At 49.3% G+C, this 20,463-nt stretch overlaps 1 protein-coding gene across 6 annotated transcripts in view; it reads left to right on the top strand.

Moving 5' to 3' along the window:
- Positions 1-20,463, top strand: part of CHD8 (chromodomain helicase DNA binding protein 8) — a 58,669-nt gene that overhangs the window by 11,992 nt on the left and 26,214 nt on the right. For 4 of the 6 annotated variants that reach the window (XM_072029743.1, XM_072029745.1, XM_072029741.1 and 1 more), the window contains exons 4-19: positions 885-1,261; positions 5,014-5,128; positions 5,217-5,411; positions 5,518-5,586; positions 5,710-5,765; positions 7,181-7,298; positions 8,053-8,136; positions 8,230-8,367; positions 8,460-8,581; positions 10,078-10,321; positions 11,276-11,452; positions 12,194-12,337; positions 12,449-12,704; positions 13,402-13,615; positions 16,584-16,779; positions 19,590-19,757. In XM_072029743.1, coding sequence (XP_071885844.1) covers positions 885-1,261; positions 5,014-5,128; positions 5,217-5,411; positions 5,518-5,586; positions 5,710-5,765; positions 7,181-7,298; positions 8,053-8,136; positions 8,230-8,367; positions 8,460-8,581; positions 10,078-10,321; positions 11,276-11,452; positions 12,194-12,337; positions 12,449-12,704; positions 13,402-13,615; positions 16,584-16,779; positions 19,590-19,757 — 2,673 coding nt within the window. Of the gene's footprint in view, positions 1-884; positions 1,262-5,013; positions 5,129-5,216; positions 5,412-5,517; positions 5,587-5,709; positions 5,766-7,180; positions 7,299-8,052; positions 8,137-8,229; positions 8,368-8,459; positions 8,586-10,077; positions 10,322-11,275; positions 11,453-12,193; positions 12,338-12,448; positions 12,705-13,401; positions 13,616-16,583; positions 16,780-19,589; positions 19,758-20,463 lie in introns of all 6 variants that reach the window. The other 2 variants (XM_072029744.1, XM_072029742.1) reach the window with 1 other exon arrangement.

Here is a 20,463-nt window from a genome sequence, read left to right as displayed (position 1 = left end):
AAGCATGTTTTGGTTGTTTTTGGGTTGAAAAGAGCACATTTGGGTTGGTTTTGGGTGCGATAACTGCCGTTGGGTCATTTTTGGGGTGGAGAAGAGCACATTTGGGTTGGTTTTGGGTCAAGAACAGCATGTTTTGGTTGGTTTTGGGTAGAGAAGAGCACATTTTGGTTGGTTTTGGGTAGAGAAGAGCACATTTTGGGTGCAATTACTGCCGTTGGGTCATTTTTGGGGCGGAGAAGAGCACATTTGGGTTGATTTTGGGTAGAGATGAGCATGTTTTGGTTGGTTTTGGGTAGAGAAAAGCATGTTTTGGTTGTTTTTGGGTTGAAAAGAGCACATTTGGGTTGGTTTTGGGTAGAGAAAAGCATGTTTTGGTTGGTTTTGCGTAGAGAAAAGCACGTTTTGGTTGGTTTTGGGTGCAATAATCGCTGTTTTGTTGTTTTTGGGGTAGAGATGAGCATATTTGGGTTGGTTTTGGGTAGAGAAAAGCACATTTTTTTTAGTTTTGGGTAGAGAAGAGCACATTTTGGTTGGTTTTGGGTAGAGAAGAGCACATTTTGGGTGCGATAACTGCCGTTGGGTCATTTTTGGGGTGGAAAAGAGCACATTTGGGTTGATTTTGGGTAGAGATGGGTGAATTTGGGTGGGTTTTGGGTGCAATAAATGCAGTTGGGTTGTCTTTTGGGTAGAGATGAGCATATTTGGGTTGGTTTTGGGTAGAGAAAAGCACATTTTTGTTAGTTTTGGGTCGAGAAGAGCACATTTTGGGTTGTTTTTTGGTGCGATAACTGCCGTTGGGTCATTTTTGGCGCGAAGAAGACCCCGTTTGCTCCCACTTTCCTTGCCGAACCTCCATTTTTGGGGCCGTTTCCCCAATTTTGCAGGCCGGCTCATCGCAGGGCGGCTCGGCGGGCTTATCGGTGGTCAAAGTCCTGAGCAGCAGCGAGGTGGCCGCTTTGGCCGCCCCCCCGGGCTCGCGGGGGGTTTCGGAGGAGAGCCGCAAATTGGAGCACCAAAAAAAACAGGAGAAAGCCAACCGGATCGTGGCCGAAGCCATCGCCCGCGCCCGAGCCCGGGGCGAGCAGAACATCCCCCGGGTGCTCAACGAGGACGAGCTCCCCAGCGTGCGCCCCGAGGAGGAAGGGGAACGAAAACGGAGGAGGAAAGGGGCCGGCGAGCGCGGAGGTCCCAAGGAGGAGAGACCCCGAAAGGGGAAGGGGCAGGGGGGCTCCGGGAAGAGCAAGGGGCGCAGCAAACCCAGGTGAGTGGGGGGCGTGAAGGTTTTTGGGCGTATTTGGTGTTCGTGGTGGTCATTGTTGAGTTTTTTGGCCATATTTGGTGTTCGTGGTGGTCATTGTTGACTTTTTTGGCCATAATTGGTGTTTCTGGTGGACATCATTGACTTTTTTTGGCCATCGTTGACCTTTTGGCCATCGTTGGTCTTCGTGGTGGTCATTGTTGACTTTTTTGGCCATTGTTGACTTTTTTGGCCATATTTGGTCTTTGTGGTGGTCATCGTTGATTTTTTTGGTCTTCATGTTGGCCATCGTTGACCTTTTTTGGCCATTGTTGACCTTTTTGGCCATCTTTAGTCTTCGTGGTGGCCATCGTTGACCTTTTTTGGCCATCGTTGACCTTTTTGGCCATATTTGGCCTTCGTGGTGGCCATTATTGACACTTTTTGGCCATATTTGGTCTTTGTGGTGGTCATTGTTGAGTTTTTTGGCCATATTTGGTCTTCGTGGTGGTCGTCATTGAGTTTTTTTGGCCATATTTGGTCTTCGTGGTGGCCATTGTTGAGTTTTTTGGCCATATTTGGTCTTTGTAGTGGCCGTCGTTGCCTTTTTTGGACATCTTTGGTCTTCATGGTGGTCATCATTGACTTTTTTGGCCATCGTTGACCTTTTTGGCCATATTTGGTCTTCATGGTGGCCATTATTGACTCTTTTTGGCCATCGTTGGTCTTCATGGTTGCCATTGTTGAGTTTTTTGGCCATATTTGGTCTTCATGGTGGCCATTGTTGACTTTTTTGGCCGTATTTGGTCTTTGTGGTGGTCGTTGTTGAGGATTTTTGGCCATATTTGGTGTTTGTGGTGGTCGTCGTTGAGGTTTTTGGCCATATTTGGTCTTTATGTTGGCCATCGTTGACTTTTTTTGGCCATTGTTGAGTTTTTTGGCCACTTTTGCTCTTCATGTTGGCCATTATTGACACTTTTTGGCCATAATTGGTCTTCCTGGTGGTCATTGTTGAGTTTTTTGGCCATATTTGGTGTTCGTGGTGGCCATCGTTGACTTTTTTTGGCCATTGTTGACTTTTTTGGCCATATTTGGTCTTCTTGGTGGTCGTTGTTGAGGTTTTTGGCCATATTTAGTCTTTGTGGTGGTCATCGTTGAGTTTTTTGGCCATATTTGGTCTTCGTGGTGGTCATTGTTGACTTTTTTGGCCATCGTTGGTCTACATGGTGGCCATCGTTGAGTTTTTTGGCTGTATTTGGTCTTCATGGTGGTCATTGTTGAGTTTTTTAGGCGTATTTGGTCTTCATGTTGGCCATCGTTGACTTTTTTTGGCCATTGTTGACTTTTTTGGCCATATTTGGTCTTCGTGGTGGTCATCGTTGACTTTTTTGGCCATTGTTGACTTTTTTGGCCGTATTTGGTCTTCGTGGTGGTCGTCGTTGACTTTTTTGGCCATATTTGGTCTTTCTGGTGGTCGTCGTTGAGGTTTTTGGCCATATTTGGTCTTCGTGGTGGTCATCGTTGACTTTTTTGGCCATATTTGGTCTTTCTGGTGGTCGTCGTTGAGGTTTTTGGCCATATTTGGTCTTCGTGGTGGTCATCGTTGACTTTTTTGGCCATATTTGGTCTTTCTGGTGGTCGTCGTTGAGGTTTTTGGCCATATTTGGTCTTCGTGGTGGCCATCGTTGACTTTTTTGGCCATTGTTGACTTTTTTGGCCGTATTTGGTCTTCGTGGTGGTCATCGTTGAGTTTTTTGGCCGTATTTGGTCTTCGTGGTGGCCATCGTTGACTTTATTTGGCCATATTTGGTCTTTCTGGTGGTCGTCGTTGAGGTTTTTGGCCATATTTGGTCTTCGTGGTGGCCATCGTTGACTTTTTTGGCCATTGTTGACTTTTTTGGCCGTATTTGGTCTTCGTGGTGGTCATTGTTGACTTTTTTGGCCATATTTGGTCTTCGTGGTGGTCATTGTTGACTTTTTTGGCCATATTTGGTCTTTTTGGTGGCCATCGTTGAGTTTTTTGGCCATATTTGGCCTTTGTGGTGGTCGTCATTGAGTTTTTTTGGCCATATTTGGTCTTTGTAGTGGCCGTCGTTGCCTTTTTTGGACATCTTTGGTCTTCATGGTGGTCATCATTGACTTTTTTGGCCATCGTTGACCTTTTTGGCCATATTTGGTCTTCATGGTGGCCATTATTGACTCTTTTTGGCCATCGTTGGTCTTCATGGTTGCCATTGTTGAGTTTTTTGGCCATATTTGGTCTTCATGGTGGCCATTGTTGACTTTTTTGGCCGTATTTGGTCTTTGTGGTGGTCGTTGTTGAGGATTTTTGGCCATATTTGGTGTTCGTGGTGGCCATCGTTGACTTTTGTGGCCATATTTGGTCTTCGTGGTGGTCGTCGTTGAGTTTTTTGGCCGTATTTGGTCTTCGTGGTGGCCATCGTTGACTTTTGTGGCCATATTTGGTCTTCGTGGTGGTCATTCTTGACTTTTTTGGCCATTGTTGACCCTTTTTGGCCATATTTGGTCTTCTTGGTGGTCGTTGTTGAGTTTTTTGGCCGTATTTGGTCTTCGTGGTGGCCATCGTTGACTTTTTTGGCCATATTTGGTCTTTGTGGTGGTCATTTTTGACTTTTTTGGCCATATTTGGTCTTCGTGGTGGTCATCGTTGACTTTTTTGGCCGTATTTGGTCTTCGTGGTGGTCGTCATTGAGTTTTTTGGCCATATTTGGTCTTTATGTTGGCCATCGTTGACTTTTTTTGGCCATTGTTGACTTTTTTGGCCATATTTGGTCTTCGTGTTGGCAATTCTTGACCTTTTTGGCAATTGCTGACTTTTTTGGCCATATTTGGTCTTCATGGTGGTCATTTTTGACTTTTTTGGCCATATTTGGTCTTCGTGGTGGCCATTGTTGACCTTTTTGGTCATATTTGGTCTTCCTGGTGGTCGTTGTTGAGTATTTTGGCCATATTTGGTCTTTATGTTGGCCATCGTTGACTTTTTTTGGCCATCGTTGATTTTTTTGGCCATATTTGGTGTTTGTGGTGGTCATCGTTGAGTTTTTTGGCCGTATTTGGTCTTCGTGGTGGTCGTCATTGACTTTTTTGGCCATATTTGGCCTTCATGGTGGCCATTGTTGAGTTTTTTGGCCATATTTGGTCTTTGTGGTGGTCATCGTTGACTTTTTTGGCCATATTTGGTCTTTTTGGTGGTCATCGTTGACTTTTTCGGCCATATTTGGTCTTCATGGTGGCCATTGTTGACTTTTGGCCAACTTTTGGCCTCATCGACCCCAAATTTTGGCCTCTAAACCAACTTTTGGCCTCATTGACCCCAAATTTTCCCCTTTCACCCCAAATTTTCCCCTTTCACCCCAAATTTTGCCCTCTTCACCCCAAATTTTGCCTTCTTCTCCCCAAATTTTCCCCTTTCACCCCAAATTTTCCCCTTTCACCCCAAATTTTGCCCTCTTCACCCCAAATTTTCCCCTTTCACCCCAAATTTCGCCCTCTTCACCCCAAATTTTCCCCTTTCCCCCCAAATTTTCCCCTTTCACCCCAAATTTTTCCCTCTTCACCCCAAATTTTGTCCTTAATGCCCCCAACCCTTTCCTCACCACCAACCTTCCCCTCCTTTTGCCCCAAATCTCCCCCCTATCTCCCCGATTCTCGCCGTTTTCACCCCAAACCTTTTTTTGGGGGGGTCGGCCCTTTTGGGGGCGACCCCCCCGCCCCTATTCCCCTAACCTTGTCCCCCCCTAATCCCCCCCCCCCAGCACAATCACCCCGGTGGTGGGCAAGAAGCGGAAGCGCAACGCCTCCTCCGACAACTCCGACGCCGAAGTGATGCCGGCACAGTCGCCGCGGGAGGAAGAGGAGAGCAGCGTGCAGGTTTGGGGACGAAGGCCCCAATTTTTTGGGGGGTCTCCACGAGGTTTTGGACCCCCCCTTTACGTTTTTACTCCCCCCCACCCCGTAGAAGCGGCGCTCCAACCGCCAGGTGAAGCGCAAGAAGTACACCGAGGACTTGGACATCAAAATCACCGACGATGAGGAGGACGAAGAGCTGGACGTCACCGGGCCCCCCCGCCCCGAGCAGCCCCCCGCCCCGCAGCCCCCAGCCCCGGAACCGGAGCCCGAGGGGGAGACGTTGCCCTCCATGCAGTTTTTTGTGGTGGGGGGGCTTTATTTTTTTCTTTTTCGAGAAAAACGCGTTTTTTTCTCATTTTTTTTGTTGGACGCGCTCTTCGTTTTCGTCATTTTTGCCTCTTTTTTCGCAGGAGAACCCAAGCGAGGAGGACGCGGCCATCGTGGACAAGGTCCTCTCCATGCGGGTGGTCAAAAAGGAGGTGAGAAACCCCCCAAAAAATTAAAAAACTCCCCAAAAGTATAAAAAGAAACCCAAAAAATAAAAAAAAAGGGGAAAGAGGTGAATTTTGGCCAACTTGACGCCGCCGTTTTTCTCCCCGCAGCTCCCGTCGGGGCAATTTACGGAATCCGAAGAGTTTTTCGTCAAATATAAGAATTAGTAAGTAATCGGCCAAAATTTTGGGTTGGGGTGGGGTCCTCCATCTCCTCAGACCTTTTTTTGGGGTGTTTTTGTGGGGTTTTAGTCGTTTTGTAGAGTTCTACGGCATCGTGGGGGGAGAAAGTCAACTGGAGGGCGCGTCGATGACCCAAAATCCAACCCGTTGACGTTTGGGTCCTCCTGAAGAAGAATTTGGGGGGTTTTGGTTGAGTTTGGGGATGTTTGGGTTGACCTCGTGTCCCTTGGAGATGGTCCTGAAGGTGTTTTGGGGTTTTTGGTTGAGTTTGGTTGAGTTTTTTGGCCCAACGAAGAGTTTTTTGGCCCAACGAAGAGTTTTTTGGCCCAAATAAGAGTTTTTTGGCCCAAAGAAGACTTTTTTAGCTCAAAGAAGAGTTTTTTGGTCCAAAGAAGAGTTTTTTGGCCCAAAGAAGAGGTTTTTTGGCTCAAAGAAGAGTTTTTTTGGCCCAAAGAAGAGTCTTTTTGGCCCAAAGAAGAGTTTTTTTGGCCCAACGAAGAGTGTTTTGGTCCAAAGAAGAGTGTTTTTGGTCCAAAGAAGAGTGTTTTTGGCCCAACGAAGAGTGTTTTTGGCCCAACAAAGAGTTTTTTGGCCCAACGAAGAGTATTTTTGGCCCAAAGAAGAGATTTTTGGCCCAAAGAAGAGATTTTTGGCCCAAAGAAGAGATTTTTGGCCCAAAGAAGAGTTTTTTTGGCCCAAAGAAGATTTTTTTAGGCCCAAAGAAGAGTTTTTTGGCTCAAATGAGAGTTTTTTGGCTCAAAAAATAGCTTTTTTTTGGCCCAAAGAAGAGTTTTTTTGGCCCAATTAAGAGGTTTTTTTGGCCCAACGAAGAGTTTTTTGGCCCAACGAAGAGTTTTTTGGCCCAAAGAAGAGGTTTTTTTTAGCTCAAAGAAGAGTTTTTTGGCCCAAGGAAGAGTTTTTTGGCCCAAAGAAGAGTTTTTTTGGCCCAACGAAGAGGTTTTTTGGCCCAATTAAGAGTTTTTTGGCCCAAAGAAGAGATTTTTGTCCCAACTAAGAGTTTTTTTGTCCCAACGAAGAGTTTTTTGTCCCAAAGCAGAGTGTTTTTTGCCCAACGAAGAGGTTTTTTGGCCCAACGAAGAGGTTTTTTGGCCCAAAGCAGAGTGTTTTTTGGCCCAACGAAGAGGTTTTTTGGCCCAAAGAAGAGTTTTTTTGGCCCAAGGAAGAGTTTTTTGGCCCAACGAAGAGTTTTTTGTCTCAACGGAGAGTTTTTTTGCCCCAACGAAGAGTTTTTTGGCCCAACAAAGAGCTTTTTTGGCCCAAATAAGAGTTTTTTTTCCCAAATAAGAGTTTTTTGGCCCAAAATGGCTTTGTTGAAGGGTTATGGGTGGTTTTTTTTGTAATCCCACGTGGATTTTGATGTTTCTCCTGCCCCGTGTAGCTCCTACCTGCACTGCGAGTGGGCCACCATCGACCAGCTGGAGAAGGACAAGAGGATCCACCAGAAGCTCAAGCGCTTCAAGACGAAGATGACCCAGATGCGACACTTCTTCCACGAGGTGCCCGGTTTTGGGGGCAGAGGGGACGATTTTGGGGCTCGGGGATGGGATTTTTTGGCAGATTTTCACCTCTCAGGAGGTTTTTGGGGGATTTTTTGCATCTCACCACCTCTTTTTTCTAAAATAATGAAGGATTGGGAACAGAGGGGATGTTTTGGGTGCTCAGGGATGAGTTTTTTGGGGATTCTCACCTTTCAAGAATTTTTTGGGGGAATTCATGAATCTCACCATCTCTTTTTCTAAAATAATGAAGGATTGGGAACAGAGAGAACATTTTGGGGCTTGGCGTTGAGTTTTTTGGGCGGATTCTCACCTTTCAAGAGCTTTTTTGGGGGAATTCATGAATCTCACCACCTCTTTTTCTAAAATAATGAAGGATTGGGAACAGAGAGGACATTTTGGGGCTTGGGGTTGAGTTTTTTGGGCAGATTCTCACCTTTCAAGAGTTTTTTTGGGGTATTCTTTGCATCTCACCACCTCTTTTTACTAAAATAATGGAGGATTTGGAATAGAGAGGACATTTTGGGGCTTGGGGTTGAGTTTTTTGGGTGGATTCTCACCCTTCAAGAGGTTTTTCCGGGATTTTTTGCATCTCACCACCTCTTTTTTCTAAAATAATAAAAAAATTGGGTGCAGAGGGGACATTTTGGAGGATAGAGGATGAATTTTTGGGGCGGATTCTCACCTTTCAAGAGTTTTTGGGGAAATCCTTGGGTCTCACCCCGTTTTTTTCCCTAAATTAATTAAAAACAAGGACGAGGAGCCTTTCAACCCCGACTACGTGGAGGTGGACCGCATCCTGGACGAGTCGCACAGCGTCGACAAGGACAACGGCGAGGTGAGTGGGGGAAAAAAGGACGGGGTGGGACCCCGACCCCAAAAAGGACGCCCCCAACCCCCCCCCCAAATTTTTTTGGGGTTCCTCCTCCAGCCCGTGGTCTACTACCTGGTCAAGTGGTGCTCCCTGCCCTACGAGGACAGCACCTGGGAGCTGAAGGAGGACGTGGACGAGGGCAAAATTGGGGAATTTAAACGCATCCAAGCCCGGCACCCCGAGCTCAAACGCCTGGTGAGCGCCCAAATCTCCTCCTCAACTCCCAAAAGTGGTGGAATTTCCTCAATCGTCTCAATTTTGGTTGTTTTTTGCCCCAAAAATGATAGCCACGTCCTCAAGCTGGCTCGTGGAAGAAGCTGGAGCTGTCGCACGAGTACAAGAACCACAACCAGTTGAGGGAGTATCAACTGGAAGGGGTCAACTGGTTGCTCTTCAACTGGTACAACAGGCGAGTTACGGGGTGGGGGCACGGAAATTGGGGCAGGATGGGGGAAATTGGGTCAGGATGGGGGAAATAAATTGGGTTGGGATGAGGAAATTGGGTCAGGATGGGGGAAATTGGGGCAGGATGGAGGAAATTGGGGCAGAATGGGGGAAATTGGGTCAGGATGGGGGAAATAAATTGGGTTGGGATGGGGGAAGTTGGGTCGGAATGGGGGAAATTGGGTCAATATGGGGGAAATAAATTGGGTCAGGATGGGGGAAATTGGGTCAGATGGGGGAAACTGATTCGGGAAGGGGGAAATTGGGTTGGGACGGGGGAAATTGGGTTGGATGGGGGAAATTGAGTCGAAATGGGGGAAATTGGGTCAGGATGGGAAAATGGGGTCAAGATGGGGGAAACTGGGTCAATATGGGGAAAATAAATTGGGTCAGGATGGGGGAAATTGGGTCAAGATGGGGGAAATAAATTGGGTCGGGATGGGGGAAATAATTGGGTCGGGATGGGGGAAATGGGGTAGGGAAGGGGGAAGTTGGGTAGGGATGGGGGAAATAAATTGGGTTGGGATGAGGAAATTGGCTCGGGATGGGGGAAATTGGGTCGGGATGGGGCAAATTGGGTCGGGATGGGGAAAATGGGGTTGGAATGGGGAAAATTGGGTCAAGATGGGGGAAATTGGGTCAAGATGGGGGAAATTGGGTTGGGATGGGGCAAATTGGGCTGGAACGGGGGAAATTGGGTTGGAATGGGGGAAATAAATTGGGTCAGGATGGTGAAATTGGATCGGGATGGGGGAAATTGGGTCAGGATGGGGCAAATTGGGTTGGGATGGGGCAAATTGGGCTGGAACGGGGGAAATTGGGTTGGAATGGGGGAAATAAATTGGGTCGGGATGGCGAAATTGGGTCGGGATGGGGGAAATTGGGTCGAAATGGGGGAAATTGGGTCGAAATGGGGGAAATTGGGTCGAAATGGGGGAAATAAATTGGGTTGGAACGGTGGAAATTGGGTTGGAACAGGGAAAATTGGGTCAAGATGGGGGAAGTTGGGTCAAGATGGGGGAAACTGGGATGGGGGAAGTTTTGTCGGGATGGGGGAAATTGGGTCAGGATGGGGGAAATTGAGTCGAAATGGGGGAAATTGAGTCGGGATGGGGGAAATTGGGTCAGAATGGGGAAATAATTGGATCAGGATGGAGGAAATTGGGTCGAAATGGGGCAAATTGGGTCCAGATGGGGCAAATCGGGTCGCAATAGGGGAAATTGGGTCGGGATGAGGGAAATTGGGTCAGGATGGGGGAAATTGAGTCGAAATTGGGGAAATTGAGTCGGGATGGGGGAAATTGGGTCAGAATGGGGAAATAATTGGATCAGGATGGAGGAAATTGGGTCGAAATGGGGCAAATTGAGTCAGGATGGGGCAAATCGGGTCACGATAGGGGAAACTGGGTCGGTGACCACCTCGGTAGGATTTTGGGCCACCAACCCTCCTCCTCCCCGCAGGCAGAACTGCATCCTGGCCGACGAGATGGGCTTGGGCAAGACGATCCAGTCCATCGCCTTCCTGCAGGAGGTCTACAACGTGGGCATCCGCGGCCCCTTCCTGGTCATCGCCCCCCTCTCCACCATCACCAACTGGGAGCGGGAGTTCAACACCTGGACGGGGATGAACAGCATCGTCTACCACGGCAGCCTGGCCTCGCGGCAGATGATCCAGCAGTACGAGATGTACTGCAAGGACTCGCGGGTACGCTGGGGGGGCTCGGGGGGCTTGAAAAAGGTCTTGGAGAACCTTCTGAGGTGGTTTGGAGGTTCTCCAGAAGCTCCCGTGGTGGAGGAAGAGCAAGGGAGGCTTTGAGGTTCTCCTAAAGGTCCTGGAGAACCTCCCAAGGGTGGTTTTTGGGTCCTCCAGAAGCTCCCGTGGTGGAGGGAGGGATTTTAGGTCCTCCTAAATCACCTGGAGAACCTCTCAAGGGTGGTTTTTGGGTCCTCCAGAAGCTCCTGGAGATCTTCCCAAGGGTTTAAGGAGGTTGAGGTTGGATTTGAGGTTCTTCTAAAGTGCCTGGAGAACGTCCTGAGGTGGTTTTGAGGTTCTCCAGGAGCTCCCGTGGTGGAGAAAGAGCAAGGGAGGCTTTGAGGTTCTCCTAAATCACCTGGAGAACCTCCTGAGGTGGTTTGGAGGTCCTCCAGAAGCTCCTGGAGATCTTCCCAAGGGTTTAAGGAGGTCAAGGGTGGCTTTAGGTTCTCCTAAACTCCTTGAGAACCTCCCAAGGGTGGTTTTGAGGTCCTCCAAAACTCCTGGAGAACCTCCCAAGGGTGGTTTTTGGGTCCTCCAGAAGCTCCCGTGGTGGAGGGAGGGATTTTAGGTCCTTCTAAACCACCTGGAGAACCTCCCAAGGGTGGTTTTTAGGTCCTCCAGAAGCTCCTGGAGATCTTCCCAAGTGTTTAAGGAGGTCGAGGGTGACTTCGAGCTCCTCCAAAAGATCCTAAATCACCTGGAGAACCTCCTGAGGTGGTTTTTAGGTCCTCCAGAAGCTCCTGGAGAACCTCCTGAGATGGTTTTTAGGTCCTCCAAAAGCTCCTGGAGATCTTCCCAAGCATTTAAGGAGGCCGAGGGTGGCTTTGAGCTCCTCCAAAAGCCCCCCGAGACCCTCCTGAGGCCGAGGAGAGGTGTCGGGAGCCTTCCTCCCACCTTTTTTAGGGCCGCCTGATCCCCGGGGCCTACAAATTCGACGCGCTGATCACCACCTTCGAGATGATCCTCTCCGACTGCCCCGAGCTGCGGGAGATCGAGTGGCGCTGCGTCATCATCGACGAAGCCCACCGCCTCAAAAACCGCAACTGCAAGCTGCTCGACAGCCTCAAGCACATGGACCTGGTGAGGGACAGCAGAAGACTTCTTGGGGGGGGACAAATAAGTCCCTTCTGCCCTCCTCGGGTTGATTTTGGGTGCCCCGGAGGGGTTTTTGGGGTTGGACGGAGGTGGTTGGGTTCGTCCCGCGCGTCCTGAGGTGGTTTTGGAGGTGTTTGGGGGGTCTTGGTTGGGTTTGGAGGTGTTTGGGTTGACCTGGTGGACCTTGGGGGTGGTCCTGGAGGTGTTTTTGGGGCTTTCGTTGGGTCCTGAAGGTGTTTTTGGGGTTTTTGTTGGGTCCTGAAGATGTTTTGGGGGTTTTTGGTTGAGTTTGGAGACATTTGGGTTCATCCCATGTCCCTTGGAGATGTTTCTGAAGATGTTTTGGGGGTTTTTGGTTGAGTTTGGTTGAGTTTGGAGACATTTGGGCTCATCCCATGTCCTTTTGAGATGGTCCTGAAGGTGTTTTGGGATTTTTGGTTGAGTTTGGTTGAGTTTGGAGATCTTTGGGTTGATCCCACATCCCTTGGAGATGATCCTGAAGATTTTTTGGGGATTTTTGGTTGAGTTTGGAGATCTTTGGGTTGATCCCACATCCCTTGGCATGGTCCTGAAGCTATTTTTGGGCCTTTTTAATCAAGTTTGGAGATCTTTATGCTCCACCCACACCTCCCACCCGAGTACCTCCACATGGGGGCCACCCCGCCGTCCCCCCAGGATTTTGGTGACCTCCCCCCGTCCCCCCCTAACCTTCTACCCCCTGGGCAGGAGCACAAGGTCCTCCTGACGGGCACCCCGCTGCAGAACACGGTGGAGGAGCTCTTCAGCCTCCTGCACTTTTTGGAACCCTCCCAATTCCCATCCGAGGCCGAGTTCCTCAAGGACTTCGGCGACCTCAAGACGGAGGAGCAGGTGAGGAAGAGGAAGACGAGGAGGAGGAGGAGGAGGAGGAAGGAGAAGACCTCAAACCCTTCAGGTGACCACGAGGGTTGGCTTCTACTCTTGGTGGCTCTCCAAATTTAGGTGCAGAAGCTCCAGGCCATCCTCAAGCCCATGATGCTCCGTCGGTTGAAGGAGGACGTGGAGAAGAATTTGGCCCCAAAACAGGAGACCATCATCGAGGTGGAGCTGACCAACATCCAAAAAAAATACTACCGGGCCATCCTGGAGAAGAATTTCTCCTTCCTCTCCAAGGGGGCCGGCCACACCAACATGCCCAACCTCCTCAACACCATGATGGAGCTGCGCAAGTGCTGCAACCACCCCTACCTCATCAACGGTGAGGGGGTGGGCAAAAAGGAGGGGTCTTGCGTCCCAAAATGGACGTTTTTAGGGTGAAAAATGCCTCGGGGGGTCAACCGGTTGGTTGGGTTTTGGGTTTTCCTTCTCCTGGTGGGAATGGAGAAGGTTCTCCAAATCTTCTAGGTTGGTGGTGATGTCCCCAGTTGGGACGTGGTTGGGTTGAGGGTTGAGTGGTGTTGATGAATATCCCAAAATAGACATTTTTAGGGTGAAAAATGCCTTGGGGGGTCAACCAGTTGGTTGGATTTTGGGTTTTCCTTCTCCTGGTGGGAATGGAGGAGGTTCTCCAAATCTTCTAAGTTGGTGGTGATGTCCCCAGTTGGGACGTGGTTGGGTTGAGGGTTGAGTGGTGTTGATGAATGTCCCAAAATAGACATTTTTAGGGCAAATAACGCCTTGAGGGGTCCACCAGTTGGTTGGATTTGGGGTTTTCCTTCTCCTGGTGGGAATGGAGAAGGTTCTCCAAGTCTTCTAGGTTGGTGGTGATGTCCCCAGTTGGGACGTGGTTGGGTTGAGGATTGAGTAGTGGTGCTGAAAGTCCCAAAATAGACATTTTTAGGGCAAATAACGCCTTGAGGTGTCCACCAGCACCTTGGATTTGGGGTTGTGGTTGGGTTTGGGGTTGAGTAGCGCCCCCCAACGCCCCGTTGATGATCCCATCCCACCCCGAGCAGGCGCGGAGGAGAAGATCCTGGCCGAATTCCGCGAGTCCTGCCACCACCACGTCCCCCACGACTTCCACCTCCAGGCCATGGTGCGCTCGGCCGGCAAGCTGGTGCTGATCGACAAATTGCTCCCCAAACTCAAGGCCGGAGGCCACAAGGTGCTCATCTTCTCCCAGATGGTCCGCTGCCTCGACATCTTGGAGGACTACCTCATCCAAAAGAGGTAAAAACGGGCAAAACGGGGCGTTTGGGAAGGGTTTGGGGTCACCTGGAGGAGTGCGTTGTCCAAAAGAGGTAAAAACGGGGCAAAAAGAGGCTTTTGGGAAGGGTTTGGGGTCTCCTGGAGGACGAAAAGGGACATCAGGGAAGGGTTTGGGGTCACCTGGAGGACTAAATCATCCAAAAGAGGTAAAACGGGGCGAAAACGGGGCGTTTGGGAAGGGTTTGGGGTCACTTGGAGGATTATCTCGTCCAGAAGAGGTAAAAACGGGGCGAAATGGGACATTTGGGAAGGGTTTGGGGTCATTTGGAGGACTACCTCATCCCGAAGAGGTAAAACGGGTAAAAAGGGACATCGGGGAAGGTTTTGGGGTCACCTGGAGGACTTCCTCATCCAAAAGAGGTAAAAACGGGCAAAACGGGGCGTTTGGGAAGGGTTTGGGGTCTCCTGGAGGATTATCTCGTCCAGAAGAGGTAAAAACGGGGCGAAACGGGACATTTGGGAAGGGTTTGGGGTCACCTGGAGGACTAAATTGTCCAAAAGAGGTAAAAACGGGGCGAAAACGGGGCGTTTGGGAAGGGTTTGGGGTCTCCTGGAGGATTATCTCGTCCAGAAGAGGTAAAACGGGGAGAAAAGGGGCATTTGGGAAGGGTTTGGGGTCTCCTGGAGGACTAAATCATCCAAAAGAGGTAAAACGGGTAAAAAGGGCCATGAGGGAGGGTTTTGGGGTCACCTGGAGGACTAAATCATAGAAAAGAGGTAAAATGGGTAAAAAGGGACATAATGGAGGGTTTTGGGGTCTCCTGGAGGACTACCTAATCCAAAAGAGGTAAAAAGGGGTGAAAAGCCTCATCCAAAAGAGGTAAAAACGGGCAAAACGGGGCGTTTGGGAAGGGTTTGGGGTCAACTGGAGGAGTGCGTCGTCCAAAAGAGGTAAAAACAGGGCGAAAAAGGGGCATCGGGGAAGGGTTTGGGGTCTCCTGGAGGACTAAATCATCCAAAAGAGGTAAAAATGGGGCGAAAACGGGGCGTTTGGGAAGGGTTTGGGGTCACCTGGAGGACTAAATCATCCAAAAAAGGTAAAAACGGGGCGAAAACGGGGCGTTTGGGAAGGGTTTGGGGTCACCTGGAGGATTATCTCGTCCAAAAGAGGTAAAAACGGGGCAAAACGGGGCATCTGGGAAGGGTTTGGGGTCACCTGGAGGACTAAATCATCCCGAAGAGGTAAAAACGGGCAAAACGGGGCGTTTGGGAAGGGTTTGGGGTCAACTGGAGGAGTGCGTCGTCCAAAAGAGGTAAAAACAGGGCGAAAAAGGGGCATCTGGGAAGGGTTTGGGGTCACCTGGAGGACTAAATCATCCCGAAGAGGTAAAAACGGGCAAAACGGGGCGTTTGGGAAGGGTTTGGGGTCACCTGGAGGAGTGCGTTGTCCAAAAGAGGTAAAAACGGGGCAAAAAGAGGCTTTTGGGAAGGGTTTGGGGTCTCCTGGAGGACGAAAAGGGACATCAAGGAAGGGTTTGGGGTCACCTGGAGGACTAAATCATCCAAAAGAGGTAAAAATGGGGCGAAAACGGGGCGTTTGGGAAGGGTTTGGGGTCACCTGGAGGATTATCTCGTCCAAAAGAGGTAAAAACGGGGCAAAACGGGGTGTTTGGGAAGGGTTTGGGGTCACCTGGAGGAGTGCGTCGTCCAGAAGAGGTAAAAAAGGGGGGAAAAAGGGCATTTGGGAAGGTTTTGGGGTCTCCTGGAGGACGAAAACGGACATCAGGGAAGGGTTTGGGGTCACCTGGAGGACTACCTAATCCAAAAGAGGTAAAAAGGGGCGAAAAGCCTCATCCAAAAAAGGTAAAAACGGGCAAAACGGGGCATTTGGGAAGGGTTTCGGGTCACCTGGAGGATTATTTCATCCAAAAGAGGTAAAAACAGGGTGAAAAGGGGCATTTGGGAAGGTTTTGGGGTCACCTAGAGGACTAAATTGTCCAAAAGAGGTAAAACAGGTAAAAAGGGGCATCGGGGAGGGTTTGGGGTCTCCTGGAGGACTAAATCATCAAGAAGAGGTAAAAGGGGCGAAAAGGGGCATCCAAAAAAGGTAAAAACGGGCAAAACGGGGCATTTGGGAAGGGTTTGGGGTCTCCTGGAGGACTAAATCATCCCGAAGAGGTAAAACGGGTAAAAAGGGGCATAATTGAGGGTTTTGGGGTCACCTGGAGGACTAAATCATCCAAAACAGGTAAAACGGGTAAAAAGGGTCATTAGGGAAGGGTTTGGGGTCACCTGGAGGACAAAAAGGGACATCGGGGAAGGTTTTGGGGTCACCTGGAGGACTAAATCATCAAGAAGAGGTAAAAGGGGCGAAAAGGGGCATCCAAAAGAGGTAAAAATGGGCAAAACGGGGCATTTGGGAAGGTTTTGGGGTCTCCTGGAGGACTAAATCATCCCGAAGATGTCAAACGGGTAAAAAGGGCCATCAGGGAGGGTTTTGGGGTCTCCTGGAGGACTAAATCATCCCGAAGAGGTAAAAACGGGCAAAAAGGGGCATTTGGGAAGGTTTTGGGGTCACTTGGAGGACTAAATCATCCTAAAGAGGTAAAACGGGCAAAAAGGGGCATTTGGGAAGGGTTTGGGGGTCACCTGGAGGACTAAATCATCCCGAAAAGGTGAAGGGACGAAAAGGGACATCAGGGAGAGTTTTGGGGTCGCCGGGAGGACTAAATCATCCCGAAGAGGTAAAACGGGTAAAAAGGGGCATAATTGAGGGTTTTGGGGTCTCCTGGAGGACTACCTAATGCAAAAGAGGTAAAAAGGGGTGAAAAGCCTCATCCAAAAAAGGTAAAAACGGGCAAAACGGGGCATTTGGGAAGGGTTTGCGGTCTCCTGGAGGACTAAATCATCCCGAAAAGGTAAAACGGGTAAAAAGGGCCATCAGGGAGGGTTTTGGGGTCATCGCCGTGTTTTTTTGGGGGCGTCCCAGGTACCTGTACGAGCGGATCGACGGGCGGGTGCGGGGCAACCTGCGGCAGGCGGCCATCGACCGCTTCAGCAAAGCCGACTCGGATCGCTTCGTCTTCCTCCTCTGCACGCGGGCGGGGGGCTTGGGCATCAACCTGACGGCCGCCGACACCTGCATCATCTTCGACTCCGACTGGAACCCCCAAAACGACCTCCAGGTGAGCCCCGGGGGTTTGGGGTCACCCCCGGTTTGGCACCGTTGGGGTAGGGGCTTGGGTTTTGGGGTTACGTTGGGTTTGAGTCAATGGGGTCTTGGGTTTTGGGGTTTTGTTGAATTTTAGTCAACGAGGTTTTGGGTTTTTGGTTGGTCATGTTGAGTTTGAGTCAACGGGGTCTTGGGTTTTTGGGTTTCATTGAGTTTGAGTCAACGGGGTCTTTGGTTTTGGGGTTCCGTTGGGTTTGAGTCAACGGGGTCTTGGGTTTTTGGGCTACGTTGAATTTTAGTCAATGGGGTCTTGGGTTTTTGGCTTGTTACGTTGACTTTGAGTCAACGGGGTCTTCGGTTTTGGGATTTCATTGGGTTTGAGTCAACGGGGTCTTAGATTTTGGGGTTTTGTTGAGTTTGAGTCAACGGGGTCTTCAGTTTTTGGCTTGTTACGTTGAGTTTGAGTCAACGGGGTCTTGGGTTTTGGGGTTTCGTTGGGTTTGAGTCAATGGGGTCTTGGATTTTGGGGTTTTGTTGAATTTTAGTCAACGAGGTTTTGGGTTTTTGGTTGGTCATGTTGAGTTTGAGTCAATGGGGTCTTGGGTTTTGGGGTTTCGTTGAGTTTGAGTCAACGGGGTTTGGGGTTTTTGGTTGGTCATGTTGAGTTTGAGTCAACGGGGTCTTTGGTTTTGGGGTTTCGTGGACTTTGAGTCAATGGGGTCTTGGGTTTTGGGGTTTCGTTGGGTTTGACCCAATGGGGGCTTGGGTTTTGGGGTTTCGTTGGGTTTGAGTCAACGAGGTCTTCAGTTTTTGGCTTGCTACATTGAGTTTGAGTCAATGGGGTCTTGGATTTTGGGGTCACGTTGGGTTTGAGTGAATAGGGTTTGGGGTTTTTGGCTTCCTACGTTGAGTTTGACCCAACAGGGTCTTGGGTTTTGGGGTTTCGTTGAGTTTGAGTCAACGGGGTCTTTGGTTTTGGGGTTTCGTTGGGTTTGAGTCAACGGGGTCTTCAGTTTTTGGCTTGTTACGTTGAGTTTGAGTCAACGGGGTGTTGGATTTTGGGGTTACGTTGGGTTTGAGTCAATGGGGTGTTGGGTTTTGGGGCTACGTTGAATTTTAGTCAACGAGGTCTTGGGTTTTTGGCTGGTCATGTTGAGTTTGACTCAACGGGGTCTTGGGTTTTGGGGTTTTGTGGATTTTGAGTCAATGGGGTCTTGGGTTTTGGGGTTTCGTGGACTTTGAGTCAATGGGGTCTTGGGTTTTTGGCTTGCTACGTTGAGTTTGAGTCAATGGGGTCTTGGATTTTGGGGTCACGTTGAGTTTAACTCAACGGGGTCTTGGGTTTTTGGCTTGCTATGTTGAGTTTGACCCAATGGGGTCTTGGGTTTTGGGGTCACATTGGTTTTGAGTCAATGGGGTCTTGGGTTTTGGGGTCACGTTGGGTTTGAGTCAACGGGGTCTTTGGTTTTTGGCTTGCTACATTGAGTTTGAGTCAACGGGGTCTTGGGTTTTGGGGCTACGTTGAGTTTAACTCAACAGGGTCTTGGGTTTTTGGCTTGCCACGTTGACTTTGACCCAACAGGGTCTTGGGTTTTGGGGCTACGTTGAGTTTGACCCAACAGGGTGTTGGGTTTTGGGGTTTTGTTGGGTTTGAGTCAACGGGGTGTTGGGTTTTGGGGTTACGTTGAATTTTAGTCAATGAGGTTTTGGGTTTTTGGCTGGTCATGTTGAGTTTGAGTCAACGGGGTCTTCGGTTTTTGGCTTCCTACATTGAGTTTGAGTCAACGGGGTCTTGGGTTTTGGGGTTTCGTTGGGTTTGAGTCAATGGGGTGTTGGGTTTTGGGGTTACGTTGAATTTTAGTCAACAAGGTTTTGGGTTTTTGGCTGGTCATGTTGGGTTTGAGTCAATGGGGTCTTGGGTTTTGGGGCCCTGTTGAGTTTATCCTGATGGGATTTTGGGGTTTTCGTGCCCCACCAACTCCACCTTGATGGGATTTTGGGGTTTTGTCGCCCCGTTAAGTTTCTCTTGATGGGATTTTGGGATTTTGGCACCCCGTTGACTCCACCTTGACGGGATTTTGGGGTTTTGGTTTCCCATTTGAGTTTATCTTGACGGGATTTGGGGGTTTATTTGCCCCGTTAAGTTTCTCTTGATGGGATTTTGAGATTTTTGGCACCCCGTTGACTCCACCTTGACGGGATTTTGGGGTTTTGGTGCCCCGTTAAGTTTTTCTTGATGGGATTTCGGGGTTTTTTTGCCCCTTTAAGTTTTTCTTTATGGGATTTTGGGGTTTTGGAGCCCCATTGAGTTTCTCTTGATGGGATTTTGGGGTTTATTTGCCCCTTTAAGTTAATCTTGATGGGGTTTTGGTACCCTGTTGAGTTTGATCTCGATGAGATTTGGGTTTGGGCGCCCCGTTGAGTTTACCTTGATGGGATTTTGGGGTTTATTTGCCTCGTTAAGTTTTTCTTGATGGGATTTTGGGGTCTATTTGCCCCGTTAAGTTTTTCTTGATGGGATTTCGGGTTTTTTTTGCCCCTTTAAGTTTTTCTTTATGGGATTTTGGGGTTTTGGTGTCCCATTGAGTTTTTCTTGATGGGATTTTGGGGTTTATTTGCCCCTTTAAGTTTCTCCTGATGGGATTTTGTTTTTTTTTTGCCCCTTTAAGCTTTTCTTTATGGGATTTTGGGGTTTATTTGCCCCGTTAAGTTTTTCTTTATGGGATTTTGGGGTTTATTTGCCCCGTTAAGCTTCTCTTGATAGGATTTTGGGATTTTTGGCACCCCGTTGACCACCCTGACTCCCTTTTTTCCCCCCTTTAGGCCCAGGCGCGGTGCCACCGCATCGGGCAGAGCAAGGCGGTGAAGGTTTACCGCCTGATCACCCGCAACTCCTACGAGCGGGAGATGTTCGACAAGGCCAGCCTCAAGCTGGGCCTGGACAAAGCCGTGCTGCAGTCCATGAGCGGCCGCGAGGGCAACATCGCGGGGGTAAGGGGGTCTCAGTGGGGTGGGGAACACAAAAAAAGGGGGTTCGGGGGGAGATGTGGGGTGGAAAACCCGTAAAAAGGTTTTTTTCGAGGAAAAATGGGTCTTGAAGACCCCATGGAAGGGGTTCTTCAAGGGAAATGTGGGGTGAAGAACCCATAAAAAGGGGTCCTGGGGGGAAAATGGGGGGTGAAGACCCCATAAAAAGGGTTCTTCAAAGGAAACGTGGGGTCAAGAACCCATAAAAGGGGTTTTTCGAGGAAAAATGGGTCCTGAAGACCCCATAGAAGGGGTTCTTCAAGGGTTCTTCAAGGGTTCTTCAAGGGAAGTTGACCAGAAGACCCCATAAAAAGGGTTCTTCAAGGAAAAATTGGGATGGAGACCCCATAAAAAGGGTTCTTTAAAGGAAATGTGGGGTGAAGAACCCATAAAAGGGGGTTTTCGAGGAAAAATGGGTCCTGAAGACCCCATAAAAGGGTTTTTTCGAGGAAAAATGGGTCTTGAAGACCCCTTAGAAGGGGTTCTTCAAGGGTTCTTCAAGGAAAGTTGACCTGAAGACCCCATGGAAGGGGTTCTTCAAGGGGAATTTGGGGTGAAGACCCCATAGATGGGGTTCTTCATGGAAAAATGGGTCCTGAAGACCCCATAGAAGGGGTTCTTCAAGGGTTCTTCAGGGGTTCTTCAAGGGAAGTTGACCTGAAGACCCCAT

The sequence above is a fragment of the Anas platyrhynchos genome, chromosome 31 (genome assembly GCF_047663525.1).
Source record: "Anas platyrhynchos isolate ZD024472 breed Pekin duck chromosome 31, IASCAAS_PekinDuck_T2T, whole genome shotgun sequence".
Lineage (NCBI taxonomy): Eukaryota > Metazoa > Chordata > Aves > Anseriformes > Anatidae > Anas > Anas platyrhynchos.
The sequence above is the reverse complement of the archived record's forward strand: the minus strand, read 5'-3'. Positions and strand labels throughout refer to the sequence as shown.